Source organism: Salvelinus fontinalis, chromosome 15, assembly GCF_029448725.1.
Source record: "Salvelinus fontinalis isolate EN_2023a chromosome 15, ASM2944872v1, whole genome shotgun sequence".
Classification (NCBI taxonomy): Eukaryota; Metazoa; Chordata; class Actinopteri; order Salmoniformes; family Salmonidae; genus Salvelinus; species Salvelinus fontinalis.
In genome coordinates this window covers 38,608,728-38,624,217 of record NC_074679.1, presented here as the reverse complement: position 1 = coordinate 38,624,217, position 15,490 = coordinate 38,608,728, and the positions used below count along the sequence as shown (strand labels likewise).

Genomic DNA, 15,490 nt, shown 5'->3' with positions numbered 1-15,490 from the left:
AGTATCCATTGACTTAGGACTCAAATTGCACTTCCTATGGCTTCCACTAGATGTCAACAGTCTTTAGAAATTGTTTCAGGCTTGTATTCTGAAAAATGAGGGAGTAAGACCACTCTGAATGAGTGGACACTGCAGTGTCCCAGAGCTTTTTCATGCGCACGACCTAGAGCGCGCCTTTCTTGTTTACCTTTTATATTGACGACGTTATTGTCCGGTTGAAATATTATTGATTATTATGACTAAAAACAACCTGAGGATTTATTATAAACATTGTTTGAAATGGTTCTACAAAATTTATGGATACTATTTGGATTTTTCGTCTGCCTGTTGTGACTGCGTTTGAGCCTGTGGATTACTGAACAAAACGCGCAAACAAAACTGAGGTTTTTGGATATAAACAGGGACTTTATCAAACAAAACTGACATTTATTGAGTAAATGGGAGTCTTGTGAGTGCAACCATATGAAGATCATCAAAGGTAAGTGATTAATTATATCTCTATTTCTGACTTGTGTAACTCCGCTACTTGGCTGGTAACTGTTTGTAATGATTTGTCTACTGGGCACTGTTCTCAGATAATCGCATTGTATGCTTTCGCCGTAAAGCCTTTTTGAAATCTGACACCGTGGTTGGATTAACAAGAAGTTCATCTTTAAACGATGTATAACACTTGTATGTTTTATGAATTTTTATAATGAGTATTTCTGTTTTTGAATTTGGCGCTCTGCAATTTCACTGGATGTTGGCCAGGTGGGACTAGCGTACCCTAGTGAGAGGAAGTTTGTGAATCCTTCAGGATTTTCTGTATTTCTGCATACATTTGGCCTAAAATATGATCAGATCTTCATCTATGTTCTAATAATAGATCAAGTGAACATGATTAAACAAATAACACTTTTACATTTTATATTGAGCAAATTGGTCCAACATTCAACTTATTTTTTGGAAAAAGTATGTGAACCTCTAGATTAATCAGCTCAATTAAGTGATTTAAAGTAGTCAAAAGTGTCGTAGTCATTGTGTGCAAGGAATATGGGACCAAATACGACACTTTTGACTCTAGAAGCTCATTGGATGCATTTGCAGTTTATTCGGGTTATGTTTTGGGTTATGTTTTGCCTAACGGGAACTGAAAGGTGAATAATGTCTACGATTTTGGAGTCACTTTTATTGTTATTAAGAATATAATATGTATCTGAACATTTCTACATTCATGTGGATGCTACCATGATTATGGCTAATCATGAATAGATCATTAATAATGATGAGTGAGAAGTTTACAGAGGCAAAAAGATCACCCCCCCCAAAAAAAGAAATATGCTAATCTCCCCTGTTATTGATAATGGTGAGATGTTACATGTTTTGTTGTAGCCTCTGTAACTTTCTCATTCATCATTATTCATGTTTCTTCTTAAATGGCATTATCAGGATTAATATAGGTGTCTTCAGAAACATCTCATCTGTCACACACTGACCTTAGTTATCTTTGTTTTCTTTATTATTTGGTTACGTCATGGTGTGACAAGGGTGGTTTGTTTAGTTTTTGTATTGTCTAGGGTTTTTTGTATGTCTAGGTTTTTGCTAGTGTTTATATGTCTATGGTTGCCTAGATTGGTTTTCAATCAGAAGCAGCTGTTTATCGTTGTCTCTGATTGGGGACCATATTTAGGTAGCCTTATACCTTGGGTATTTTGTGGGTTGTTATTCTATGTTTAGTTGCCTGTTCTGCACTAGCCATATTGCTTCACGGTTCGTTTTGTTGTTTTGTTTAGTTCTGTTCAGTGTTCTCTCTTTTATTAAAGAGGTATGTTCGCTAATCACGCTGCGCCTTGGTCTCCTCATTATGACGAACGTGACATCATCTGCTCACTTATAAAGAGAATTACTCCAGTCATCATTCACCATTCAGTTACTATTGGGCAAAAGGTCTTCCAAAACACCACCAAAACAAGCTTGGTGTAGTCATTGTAGCAAGGACAATGGGACCAAATACTCAAAGTTTGACTGCTTTGCTACACTTAATTGAGCTGATTAATCTAGAGCAGTGGTTCCCAAACTTTTTATAGTCCCGTACCCCTTCAAACATTCAACCTCCAGCTGCGTACCCCCTCTAGCCCCAGGGTCAGCGCACTCGCAAATGTTGTTTTATTGCCATCATTGTAAGATTGCTACACACACAAACTATACGATACATTAATTAAACATAAGAATGAGTGTGAGTTTTTGTCACAACCTGGCTCGTGGGAAGTGACAAAGAGCTCTTATCCAGGGCACAAATAATAATATAATAATAATCAATAATTTAATGAGAAGGGTGTGCTTGAAAGGATGCGCCTAACTCTGCAATGTTGGGTTGTGTGGGAGAGAGTCTCAGTCCTAAATAATTTTCCACACACGCCTGTATTTAGTTTTCATTCTAGTGAGGGCGGAGAATCCACTGTCATGACTGTCCTGATCAGGTCAGGTTACAGGAGACCACAACCCTACAGATTATCTCTCACCCCCAACAGAGGAGGAGAGATCTAGGGGTCTGAAGATGTGGGGGATTTATGACCCCTCACACCCATGGTAAATCTTAGGCCACAGACAACATTCCTTTGTCCTGTCACTATGGAGAACCAGCCTCAGAACATTAAACATGCAATAAAGGGACTTTGGAACAATGGTTTCCGTCAACTACAATGGTGGTCATGAAGATAGATGGAATATGAAAATGTATGTCATTTTTGTTTTGTTATTAAAGGTTAATAGATGACGTTATTACGAAAACATTGTAACTGTAAGAGTTTTCCTAGGATATGCTTGATGTTTATACATTGTACGTTGTGTGGAAAATGTCCAAATCAAAGAGAATGTTTTGGTAAAGATGAAATGTGAAGTTAGTTGTCTAAAATTTAGGAAAATCTAGACCTTGCCTCTTAACTTGGTACGCTCAGAGAATTGCCCTAAAGGCAGATACGCCCACTTCTTACCCGAGGGTATAAGACATGAGAGTTAAGAATTAACAGACCAGACTAAGTGACCCAAGCTGCAGCCAAGGTCTGAAAAGTCAACGAACCCAAAACTCAACCCAAGGTTGAAGACAAAGAAATCTTTTTCTACCCATGCTACTGATGAGTGTTTCTAAGTGGGTGAATTCAAGCCGGAATTCAACCACCTAACCGCCACTCTCCATCAAATCGTGGTATCTACACTGTTTCATTCCTACGCTGTGAGCCCTGAGCTACAGAGCTGTCTGTCCTCAGAAGACCCCTCCCAGAGCAAGGGCGAGGAATCAGACCAAAAGGACACTGACATCGTGAGGACGACCAGAGAGTTGCGCCGGAGAAGTGCGTCATTGAGAAGCCTAAACGACCCACGCGGAGCTTCCCATCTGAGACCTCCCACACGTAATTACATCATTATATTCTGACCCATAAGAGCGGCAGTTCGGGGCAAGGCTAGGGTTAAAATAAGCATAGCTGACAAATGCACTCAAATGTGTATTTCTCCCGTGTACTTTCTCTTTTTCTCTCTCTTTTAAATCCCCATTTTGGGTAACACGCGCCATAGTGTGTTGGCCCGTTATACTAAGTTCTAATCAATAGCCTAGACTGTGTTTTGTGTATTATATCGCGCCCTGACCTTAGAGAGACTTTTTTTATGTCTCTTTTTGGTTTGGTCAAGGTGTGATTTGGGTGGGCATTCTATGTCCTTTATTTCTATGATTTGTGTTTCTATGTTTTGGCCGGCTATGGTTCTCAATCAGGGACAGCTGTCTCTGATTGGGAATCATACTTAGGCAGCCCTTTTTCCCACCTGTGATTGTGGGTAGTTGACTTTGTTAGTTGCACTATAGCCCTCGGAAGCTTCACGGTCGTTTATTTTGTTTCTTGTTTTGTTGGCGACATTCTATAATAAAAGGAAATGTACGCTCACCACGCAGCACTTTGGGCCACTTCTTTCGACGGCCGTGACAGAACTACCCACCAGCAAAGGACCAAGCAGCGTGGCCGGGAGGAGCAGCACTTTCTGAAGGAATGGACATGGGAGGAGATATTGGAAGGCAAGGGACACTGGGCACATGCTGGTGAATTTCGCCGTCCTAAGGAGGAGCTAGAAGCAGCAAAGGCGGAACGGCGTCAGAACGAGGAGTTGGCACAGCGTGAGAGGCATGAGAGGCAGCATGAGAGGCAGCCCCAAAAAATGTTTTTTTTTTTTGGGGGGGGGGGGGGGGGGCACATGGGGGGAGTGGCAGAGTCAGGGTATAGACCTGAGCCAACTCCCCGTGCTTACCGTAAGGAGCGTGGTACGGGTTAGGCACCGTGTTATGCGGTAAAGCGCACGGTGTCTCCAGTGCGCTCTCATAGCCCGGTGCGCTATATGCCAGCTCTCCGCAAGTGCCACGCTAGGGTGGGCATCCAGCCAGGGCAGATTGTGGTAGCTCAGCTCGCTTGGTCTCCGGTGCACCGTTTCGGCCCAGGGTATCCTGCGCCGGCTCTGCGCACTGTGTCTCCGGTGCGCTGTGACTGCTCAGTGCGTCGTATGCCTGCGCTCCGCCCGTGCCGGGCTAAAGTGGGCATTCAGCCAAGAGGAGAGGTGCAAGTGTCAAGCACCAGATCTCCAGTGCTCCCCACAGCCCGGTTCGACCTGTGCCTGCGCTCTGGAGGTGCCGGGCTAAAGTGGGCATTCAGCCGGGAAGAATGGTGCCAGGGATACGCACCAGATCTCCAGTGCTCCCCCACAGCCCGGTCCATCCTGTCCCTCCTCCAAGGACCAGGCCTCCAGTAGGTCTCCCCAGCCTGGTTCATCCTGTGCCTCCTCCAAGGACCAGACCGCCAGCGACGGTCTCCAGTCCGGAGCCTCCAGCGACGTTCTCCAGTCCAGAGCCCCCAGCGAAGGTCTCCAGTCCGGGGCCCCCAGCGACGGTCTCCAGTCCGGGGCCCGCAACGCCGGGCCCCAGTCCGTGGCCGGCAGCGAGGGTCCCCGCACCAGAGGCGCCACCAAAGTGGGGTGAGCCAGAGGTGGAGCGGGGTCTACGTCCCACACCAGAGCCGCCACCGCGAATAGATGCCTCCCCTATAGGTTCAGGTTTTGCGGCGGGGGGGGGGGGGGGTGTTGGGTTGGGTACTGTCACGCCCTGACCTTAGAGAGACTTTTTTATGTCTCTTTTTGGTTTGGTCAGGGTGTGTTTTGGGTGGGCATTTTATGTCCTTTATTTCTATGATTTGTGTTTCTATATTTTGGCCGGCTAGGGTTCTCAATCAGGGACAGCTGTCTATCGTTGTCTCTGAATGGGAATCATACTTAGGCATCCCTTTTTCCCACCTGTGATTGTGGGTAGTTGACTTTGTTAGTTGCACTATAGCCCTCGGAAGCTTCACGGTCGTTTATTTTGTTTCTTGTTTTGTTGGCAACATTCTATAATAAAAGGAAATCTACGCTCACCACGCTGCACTTTGGTCCACTTCTTTCGACGGCCGTGACAGTATGTGTATCTTTTATCATCATTTTAGCTTTCTAGTAAATAAATAATCCACTAAGATTGGTGTGGTACGAACTCATTGGTGGGACCCAGGTCCGTGCAGATTCCCGGATTATGCGACGTTCAGAATGAGATTGTAGAGGAAACTGATTAATTAGCGACTGTTGTAAAATCGATATTTTGTTATTCTTTGAGTTAATTTGGGAAATAGAAACACCAAAAAAACGAATTTTCCCATGGTGCCCCAGGTTAATGAGTTAATAGTTGCTTGATTCATTTAATCACGCAATTAGAAACCTTTAATCATTCGATGAGCAACAGTCCTCACATTAACTAATACTCACGACACCACCATCACATAGGTACGTGGTTGCAATGGGCATTTGTGTCTTAACAGTGCGATTTGCTAAAGCAAGAAACACTGAGCGCAGCCCTATCCAGAAATCTGGCAGTGGCTTCTGATTAAATTACATTTTCACAGAACCGCTTGTTGCAATTTTGAAAAGGCTCTCTTGTTCAGATATCGGTAAGTGGACTGGAGGCAGGGAATGAAAGGGATAATGAATCCAGTTGTTTGTGTCGTCCGTTTCGGAAAGTACCTGCATAATTGCTCACCCAACTCACTCAGGTGCTTCGCTATATCACATTTGACATTGTCCGTAAGCTTGAGTTCATTTGCACAAAAAAAAATCACACAATGATGGAAAGACCTGTGTGTTGTCCTTGTTAATGCAGTCAGAGAAGCGCTCCAACTTCTTAATCATAGCCTCAATTTTGTCCCCCACATTGAATATAGTTGCGCAGAGTCCCTGTCATCCTAGATTCGGATCATTCAGTGGAGAAAAAAACATCACCCAGATAGGCCAGTTGTGTGAGAAACTCGTCATCATGCAAGCGGTCAGACAAGTGAAAATGATGGTCAGTAATGAAAACTTTAAGCTCGTCTCTCAATTTTAAAAAACGTGTCAGTACTCTGCCCCTTGATAACCCTCGAAGTTCTGTATGTTGTAAAAGCGTTACATGGTCGCTGCCCATATCATTGCATAATGCAGAAAATACACGAGAGTTCAGGGGCCTAGTAAATATCTGTGCAAGAGTGAAGGATTCCCGTGAGAGAGTAACGGTTAATGTGATTGGATGTTAGTTATTTGACTAGGCTACCTGTATTTGACATTCTGTTGTTGTTTTGCTGAACACTAGATGGTTTAATTTTATTTTTGGCAGTGAAACAAGGCTACTCAGTCGAGAAAACCCCCCAAATGTATAGCCCCATTGGAAAATATAAATGGACTGTTTGAAAATGTGAAATAAAATGTGTATTTTTATTATTATATATAGATTTTTAAAATGTGAATCACATTTTTATTTGGCGAGCCCCCGACGGCACTCCGCGTACCCCCGTACCCCAGTTTGGGAATACCTGATCTAGAGGTTGACATACTTTTTCCGACAAAGAAATCAAATGTTGGACCAATGTGCACAATACATAAATGAAAAAGTACAATTGTTTTTGTTATTTGTTTAATCATGTTCACTTGATCTATTATTAGGACTTAGATGAAGATCTAATCACATTTTAGGTTAAATTTATGCAGAAATAAAGAAAATCCTAAATGGTTCATAAACTTTCTCTCATCATTGTATACTATGCTATGTTATGTTATGGGCACAACATGCAATGGGCACAACTTGTTTTATTGTATTGTTTAAGTGGACTGCTTTGTGATCCCAGGGGAAAACATCTATCCAGAAGAGCAGCTACGAGCCAATCTGGAACGAGCAGATCGTCTTCACTGAGATGTTTCCACCGCTCTGCAAACGCATGAAGGTCCAGATCCGAGACTCAGACAAAGTGAACGACGTGGCCCTCGGAACACACTTCATTGACCTGAGAAAGATCGCCAATGATGGAGACAAAGGTTCTTCAGTGTAGAAATGTTTCCCTTAATTCAGAAGATACTGTGTATTGTGTTTCTTTCTTGTGTCTTTCATTTGTTATATTTGGTGTTTGTATGGAGTAAAGGAAAGTGCAATAGGTGTCAAGTCCCAGCTGAAGCAAATTGTGAAAGTGTTACCTCATGAAATAGTCTGACAAATTGTAACTGACAAGAGAGGCGTTTTGCGGTTTGCCAGTGTGTGGTCCGGAGTTGGCTGTGTTACCGCTCCAATCTCCAAAAGCACTTTCCAAATTGCCATGCTCTTTACACCCATACTCTGCCAGGCTTCCTTCCCACCCTGGGTCCGGCTTGGGTGAACATGTATGGCTCCACTCGTAGCTACACCATCATGGACGAGCACCAGGACCTGAACGAGGGTCTGGGGGAGGGGGTGTCCTTCAGAGCCCGCCTGCTGGTCAGCCTGGGTGTGGAGATCCTGGACACCTCCTCCCCGGAGATCATGAGCTCCACCGAGGTGCAGGTGGAGGGGGTGCCTAACATCTCAGAGGTGGGTCACACACACATGCATGTATGTAAATATTCACACATGCTTGCCCGTACACACATACACACACACACACACACACACTGTCTCTACCTCTTTCTCTCTCTCTCTTTGTGTCTCTGTGTGTGTGTGTGTCTCTCTCTCTGTCTCTCCCTCCCTCTCATGGGTGACTGCTCAAGCAGATAAACCCTCCTATTGTGACTCACAGCTCACAACAAACAGGTCATCACAGTGCAATCTGACTAAATTATTGATCATCTTTATTTAGCCCAATCGCTGATGCTACATTATTAACTGACTGTTTCCATTAATGGAGGTATTTTTATGTGTTCAGACAATGTAAGTCACACAGTAGAGCCGGTCGAGCGAGAGAGCGTCTATGTAAGCTTCTCTGGTCTTCGCCAGAGTCCTGAACTAGAGCTCTGCATGCTCAGTATTTTCATAGTCATCATTTGAAATACTCACCATACTCTTATACACTATATTTTCATATGTCAGACACCATATAGTACGCATCACAGCATTATCAAGGCATACATCTCCAGTTAATGCTGATTGGCTGAAAGCCGTGGTATATTGGCCATATACCACACCCCCGGACCTTATTGCTTAATTATAAACTGGGTGGTTCGAGCCCTAAATGCTGATTGCCTGACAGCCGTGGTATATCAGACTGTAAACCACGGGTATGACGAAACATTTATTTTTGCTGGTAACTAGTTTATAATAGCAATAAGGCACCTCTTGGGTTTGTGGTGCCTAAGAACATCCCTTAGCCGTGGTATATTGGCCATATACTACATCCCCTCATGCCTTACTGCTTAATTAGCACATATGAGGGTGTCCATATTAAAGGGATACTTCGGGATTTTGGCAATCTACTTGCCCAGAGTCAGATGAACTCGTGGATACAATTTTTATCGCTCTGTGTCCAGTACGAAGGAAGCTAGGTAATTTCGCGAGCCAATGCTAACTTGCGTTAGCACAATGACAGAATGACAATGCTAGTATGCTACTAGATACCCATAGACTAACAGTCATTGCGCTAACGCAGGTAAGCATTGGCTTGCGAAACTACCGCTAACTCATAAAAGTGGTATCCATGAGTTCATCTGGGGAAGTAGATAAAGGGCATCATTGCCAAAATCCCAAAGTATCCTTTTAATCTTTGTCTCTCCATCCATCCAGAACACCACTGTGAAAGTGGAGGTGTTCTTCCTGATAATGTTTTCCAAATTAACATTTATGTTTCTACTCTCTATCCATCCAGAATTCCACTGGAAAGGTGGAAGAATTATTCCTGTTATAATGTATGTCCATGTTAATCTTTGTGTCTCTTCATCTAGAGCGCCACAGGGAAAGTAGAGGAGTTCTTCCTCTTCGGGGTGTTCCTGGAGGCCACCATGATTGACAGGAAGATCGGGGACAAACCAATCAGCTTCGAGGTTACGATAGGTTGGTAGCTTCAAATCAAAACAAATGTATTTATATAACCCTTCTTACATCAGCTGATATCTCAAAGTGCTGTACAGAAACCCAGCCTAAAACCCCAAACAGCAAGCAATGCAGGTGTAGAAGCACGGTGGCTAGGAAAAATGAGGGTTGGCCAGTCCTCTTCTGGCTGTGCCGGGTGGAGATTATAACAGAACATGACCAAGATGTTCAAATGTTCATAAATGACCAGCATGGTCAAATAATAATAATCACAGTAGTTGTCGAGGGTGCAACAAGTCAGAACCTCAGGAGTAAATGTCAGTTGGCTTTTCATAGCCAATCATTGAGAGTATCTCTACCGCTCCTGCTGTCTCTAGAGAGTTGAAAACAGCAGGTCTGGGACAGGTAGCACGTCCGGTGAACAGGTCAAGGTTCCATAGCCGCAGGCAGAACAGTTGAAACTGGAGCAGCAGCACGGCCAGGTGGACTGGGGACAGCAAGGAGTCATCATGCCAGGTAGTCCTGAGGCATGGTCATAGGGCTCAGGTCCTCCGAGAGAGAGAGAGAAAGAGAGAATTAGAGAGAGCATACTTAAATTCACACAGGACACCGGATAAGACAGGAGAAGTACTCCAGATATAACAGACTGACCTTAGCCCCCCGACACATAAACTACTGCAGCATAAATACTGGAGGCTGAGACAGGAGGGGTCAGGAGACACTGTGGCCCCATCCGATGATACCCCCGGACAGGGCCAAACAGGCAGGATATAACCCCACCCACTTTGCCAAAGCTTCAGTACTCACTCATCTCGCCTTGACATCAGTGCATGATCTATGCAAAGTTAAACCACATAGAACTCAGGTTAGAATTCAGCCTTATTATATCAATAAAACTGACTTCACTTTATACCATAATACTAAGGCAGCAGGTAGCACATGTATGGTACGTTTCTTGGATACAGATTAAGCCTAGTCCTGTTTTTTAGTCTAGGACTAGGCTTAATCGGTGTCTGGGAAACAGTCCCTCAATGAAGATTCTCCATTAATAATTTTGTTAAATCCAGGACTAGGCTTAATCTGGGTCTGGCTAACCATTCCTTGATGATCTGTATATTGTCATGTTCATCATCATATTTTATACTTGCGTCTTTTAACTAGGTAACTATGGGAGCGAAATTGACGGCGTGACCAAACCCAAGTCGAGTAGCGGGAAGAAGAGTGGGGGAGACGGAGATGAAGAGGAGTCGGAGCTGATCCAAGGCTCCAGTGATGAAGAGGAGGGGGATGATAATGACCTGGTCTCAGTGTCCTCCACCCCGCCCATGAAACCGGTCATCACCGACAGGTCAGTTCCCAACACACACATAAGCAGAGTATTACAGTACAGCGGGGAAAGCTGGTTGAAATGACGTTAGTTCTGCTTGTGAACTAGTTCTCATAACAATATTTTCAGCTAGTTTTCCCGCTGGGATTGTTGGTCACTGCAACCAGATCGTAGATCTCGCTAGGTCAGGTTTCAGTGTCTCTCTTTATGCATTTCAAACTTTCAGAAATTATTTCCACCTGCCTTACTTTGAGAGGAAGCCATGTATTTATATCAAGAGCTGGTGGCAGGACCAGAGAAGAAGACTGTACAATGCCAACATCATGGACAACATCGCAGATAAACTGGTGAGTCAATCGATTACCTTAATACCCATCAAAATGTGTAAAAACAACATAATTACAACATTATTTTCTAGTGATGGGGGGGGGGAAATCGATACAATTACATATCGTATCGGCACCTAAATCTCGTGATAATATTGTATCGTGAGGTCCCTGGCAATTCCCAGCCCCATCCTAATGTTCTAACGTGTCTATAACACTGTGTCAACAGGAGGAGGGTCTGAACGATGTTCAGGAGGTCATTAAGACAGAGAAGGCCTATCCGGAACGCAGACTGAGAGGGGTCCTGGAGGATCTCGGCAACGGATGCAGGTGCCTACTTACCCTTTCCACACTACTGAGCCTAGCCAAGCCACACTTGCTCTCTACTTACTTACACAAGCATGGCACCCTATTCCCTATGTAGTGCACTACTTTTGACCAGAGTCCATAGGTCTCTGGTCAAAATTTGTGCACTATTTAGGGAATAGGGTGCCATTTGGGATGCAGAATATGGCTAACATTTAATTATTTCCTCAGTCAATTTCTGACTCTGGCTAACAAAGACCAGAATCAGACTGGGAGGACCAAGCTGGACAAGGAGAGACTCAAGTCCTGCATGAGGGAACTGGTACGGCACACATGAGCCAAAGATTATTGTGATATTTTTTATATATTATGTTGGTAACACCACAGAATTACAAATATAATTATATACTGTATATTATCTTTGTGGGTAACACTTTACTCAAAGCCTACAGGTATAATACATTATGATGTGGTTATAATGCATTGTAAGACTTTGTATTGCCTTCCTACTGCATTTCGCAGACACTCTTATCTGAAGTGACTTACGTTTTCATATTTGTTCATACTGGTCCCCTGTGGGAATCAAACCCACAACCCTGGCGTTCAAGTGCCATGCTCTACCAACTGAGCCACACGGAACCACCACTACTATTATATCTACTATTTTATCTTATTGATTCATAATGTGTTTGTGTGCTAAAAATGATGATCGTCTCGTTGTGTGTGCTTGTAGGAGAGCATAGGTCAGCAGGCTAAGACCATCAGGACGCAGGTGAAGAAGAACACAGTGAGAGATAAGATCAAGCTGGTTCAGAACTTCCTCCAGAAGCTCAGGTTCCTAGCTGATGAGGTAAGTCAGTAAGGGGTGCATATACCGTACGTACATAATTTGTTAATATATCTAAAACTATTGATACCATTCAAGAAGTCTTTGTTCATCTTTCTTTTATCGTATACGTATATATGTTTGAACTACACATTTTCCAATAAATATTTGTTTGATTGATTGGTTGTTTGATTCCTCTATGTGTAATTGCAGCCGCAGCACAGCATCCCTGACGTCTACATCTGGATGATGAGTAACAACAAGCGCATTGCCTACGCCCGTGTCCCCTCCAAAGACATCCTGCACTCCGGGGTGGACGAGGAGACTGGGAAGGACTGTGGCAAAGTCAAAACCATCTTCTTCAAGGTCTGTGCATAGTTACTCTACATCCATAACCAAACCTATGCATGCTTCCTCTTCCAATGTCTGCTTATTGATTTGGCTTGAAATCCAAAATATTGTATTATTTACAGCCATCCCTTTTTCACTCGATCTGAATCACTACTGGTGTGTCCATCTGATTTTCCATTCATGTATTTGCCTTATCACCCCAGCTGCCTGGTAAGAAGGGCTTTGGTGCAGCTGGCTGGACAGTGCAGGCTAAGACAGAGATCTACCTGTGGCTGGGTCTGAACCGTCAGAGGAAGGACTTCCTGTCTGGGCTGCCCAACGGCTTCGAGGAGAACAAGATGCTGAAAGGACCTGGCTCGCAGTCTGCTCCTCCCATCAGCCTCACATACACGAGTAAGGGAGACCGATGGTGTCCGATGAGCCGCGTACATCACTACGCATAAGGGATAACTAAGGAATCTCATGGATAAGTGCTTACGTTATCTGTGGCCTACACGAGTAAGGGAGATGATAATGTCCCGTGCATGTGTACACATCTCCATGGAAATTGAATGATTTGAGTAGACAAATCCCTTGGACTTACCCCTGTGGTCTTAGGTCTTAGGGACCACCAGGCTGCCCTCAGACCGTCAGGGAACTTTGACTTTGAATCTAAATGTATTTTCTTAAAATTCAAATTTTGTGCACATATTGTATCACTATGAATAAGGGAAACTGGAGTATCTCATTGATAAATGCTTGTGAATCTTCCCCCGCCACAGTGAAGCAGATCTTCCAACTGAGGGTCCATATGTACCAGGCTCGCAGCCTGTTTGCAGCAGACAGCAGCGGCCTCTCAGACCCCTTCGCCAGGGTCTTCTTCTCCACACACAGCCAGGTCACAGAGGTAGGACAACTAGATTGGATTGTTCGTTCGTTCGTTCGTTCATTACAAAATACAGTGAATCCACAAATATAACTATCGTCTTTGAACAGTGGTGAAGTTTGGTCCAGTAATTAAAGAGTCCGTATAAGAATGACATGGTGCAGAATGGGGAATGAGAGTAACAAGATGGCGAGTGAATTTAATGAATCAATGAATGAATATCACTCTCTGCCCAGGTGCTGAATGAGACACTGTGCCCCACCTGGGACCAGCTGATGGTGTATGACAACGTAGAACTGTTTGGAGAAGTCGGAGAACTGAGGGACGACCCGCCTATCATCGTCATAGAAATCTATGACCAGGACACGGTGGTAAGCATGATGCCTGGTTAGAACTCATGTCAGAACAGATCTATCATAACAGATTCTATCTGAATTTCAATTGATCATCTGACAACGCATACCGTCGTTTAGGTTTCCAGACCACTCTTTCCTTGCTGCTCAAGTCGTCTAAGTAACATAAATGTCATTCAAATGTGAATCAGGCTCTGCGTTTGAAAGAGATACTGTAGCATGTACTTTGTTAGCGTCATTGTAAAAGAATGTGGCCCATTATATGTGTGTCAAATTGGACAGAATTGTTATGAATTATATTTGAAAGAATGTATATGTTGACTCAACTGATGATCATACAATTCATTCCTGAACATAAACACCATTGTTTTGGATGACCTTTACTCGGGATAAGTAGAGTGTGAACTGAATTCTGATTGACAGTTTGAAGTAGCGTTATGCTCCAAGGCAGGGCTCTCCAACCCTGTTCCTGGAGAGCTACCCTCCTGAAGTTTTTTTACTCTAGTCCCAGTTGTAACGAGCCTGATTCGGACACATGGATTCAGTTTATCAACCAGCTAATTATTACAATCAGGTGTGCTAGATTAAGGTTGGAGCGAAAACCTACAGGACGGTAGCTCTCCAGGAACAGGGTTGGAGAGCCTTGGCCCAAGGCATGCAAGAGGTATAAGATTTAGCTGAAACGACAAATTCACTGGACATCAGCCTTATCCCTCTTGCATTCCTTCAATGAAAACTTATTGCTTATGTGGTACAGTGGTTATGTTTGGGTGTCTTGCCATTGTTTTCTAGCCTGGTCCCAGATCTGTTTGTGCGTATAGATAACTCCTATGGTCGAGTTGTCAAAGCATTACAAACAGATCTGGAACCAGGCTAGTTGTTCTTCATTGTTCTGTTGTGTTTTCTTGAGCTTTGAAGCATGTGCATTGTCAAGCCATGCTTCTGTGTTAGGTGAAGCTGATGCCATACTTAACATATTGATGAATGACGTGCCATGAAGACCCTTTATTGTATTTCTTATGGTAGTGTTTTTTAAATGTCACATTTTACTCTTAAAATGCTTGTAATGTAAACACCGGCCAATTTCCTTGGATTCTATATTGTACAGTATACCAAAGAGACCATTCTTTCAAATATTTCAACCTTAATATTTGTGGACGTAGTGTGGACCTTGATTTACCACAGAAGGGTCAGGGTTATATTTTGATTGTATCCCATGTCTCCCTGTTATGATGTGACTCCAGGGCAAAGCAGAGTTCATGGGCAGGACCTTCGCCAAGCCTATAACCAAGATGGCGGATGAACACTACGGACCTCCACGTTTCCCTCCCCAACTAGAGTACTACCAGATCTATAGGGGGAACTGCACCGCTGGAGAAATGCTGGCGGCCTTCGAATTGCTGCAGGTGAGCCTGGCAATAGATCAACTTTCTACATTATTTGTCCCAGAGTAGAGGGAAATTGGTTGGTAGAAGTTGAAAGTTGACTTTCAAGTTGCCTTTCAAAGTTGATGTATTCCCGAGATTTCCTAGGTTAAAGGTCCAATGCAGTCATTTTAGTCTCAATATCAAATCTTTGCTCTGTAACAATTATGTACCTTACTGTGATTGTTTTCAATTAAAATGGTCAAAAATCAACAAAAATAGCTTCTTAGCAAAGAGCAATTTCTCAAGCAAGAATTTTGTAGGACTATCTGGGAGTGGTCTGAGTGGTCTGACCATCTTCACATATAAATGTGGGTTATAGACCTGTCATTATCATTGAAAGCAAGTCTAAGACGCGGTAGATCAGTTCTA

At 43.6% G+C, this 15,490-nt stretch overlaps 1 protein-coding gene across 2 annotated transcripts in view; it reads left to right on the top strand.

Moving 5' to 3' along the window:
- The window catches only part of LOC129811930 (otoferlin-like), a 41,142-nt gene that overhangs the window by 13,849 nt on the left and 11,803 nt on the right, over window positions 1–15,490 (top strand). For both annotated transcript variants that reach the window (XM_055863710.1, XM_055863709.1), the window contains exons 13-25: window positions 7,197–7,383; window positions 7,686–7,909; window positions 9,253–9,361; window positions 10,502–10,688; window positions 10,894–11,014; window positions 11,223–11,323; window positions 11,531–11,621; window positions 12,033–12,149; window positions 12,339–12,491; window positions 12,680–12,869; window positions 13,238–13,362; window positions 13,578–13,712; window positions 14,939–15,100. In XM_055863710.1, the coding sequence (XP_055719685.1) occupies window positions 7,197–7,383; window positions 7,686–7,909; window positions 9,253–9,361; window positions 10,502–10,688; window positions 10,894–11,014; window positions 11,223–11,323; window positions 11,531–11,621; window positions 12,033–12,149; window positions 12,339–12,491; window positions 12,680–12,869; window positions 13,238–13,362; window positions 13,578–13,712; window positions 14,939–15,100 (1,902 nt within the window). The remainder of the gene's footprint in view (window positions 1–7,196; window positions 7,384–7,685; window positions 7,910–9,252; window positions 9,362–10,501; window positions 10,689–10,893; window positions 11,015–11,222; window positions 11,324–11,530; window positions 11,622–12,032; window positions 12,150–12,338; window positions 12,492–12,679; window positions 12,870–13,237; window positions 13,363–13,577; window positions 13,713–14,938; window positions 15,101–15,490) is intronic.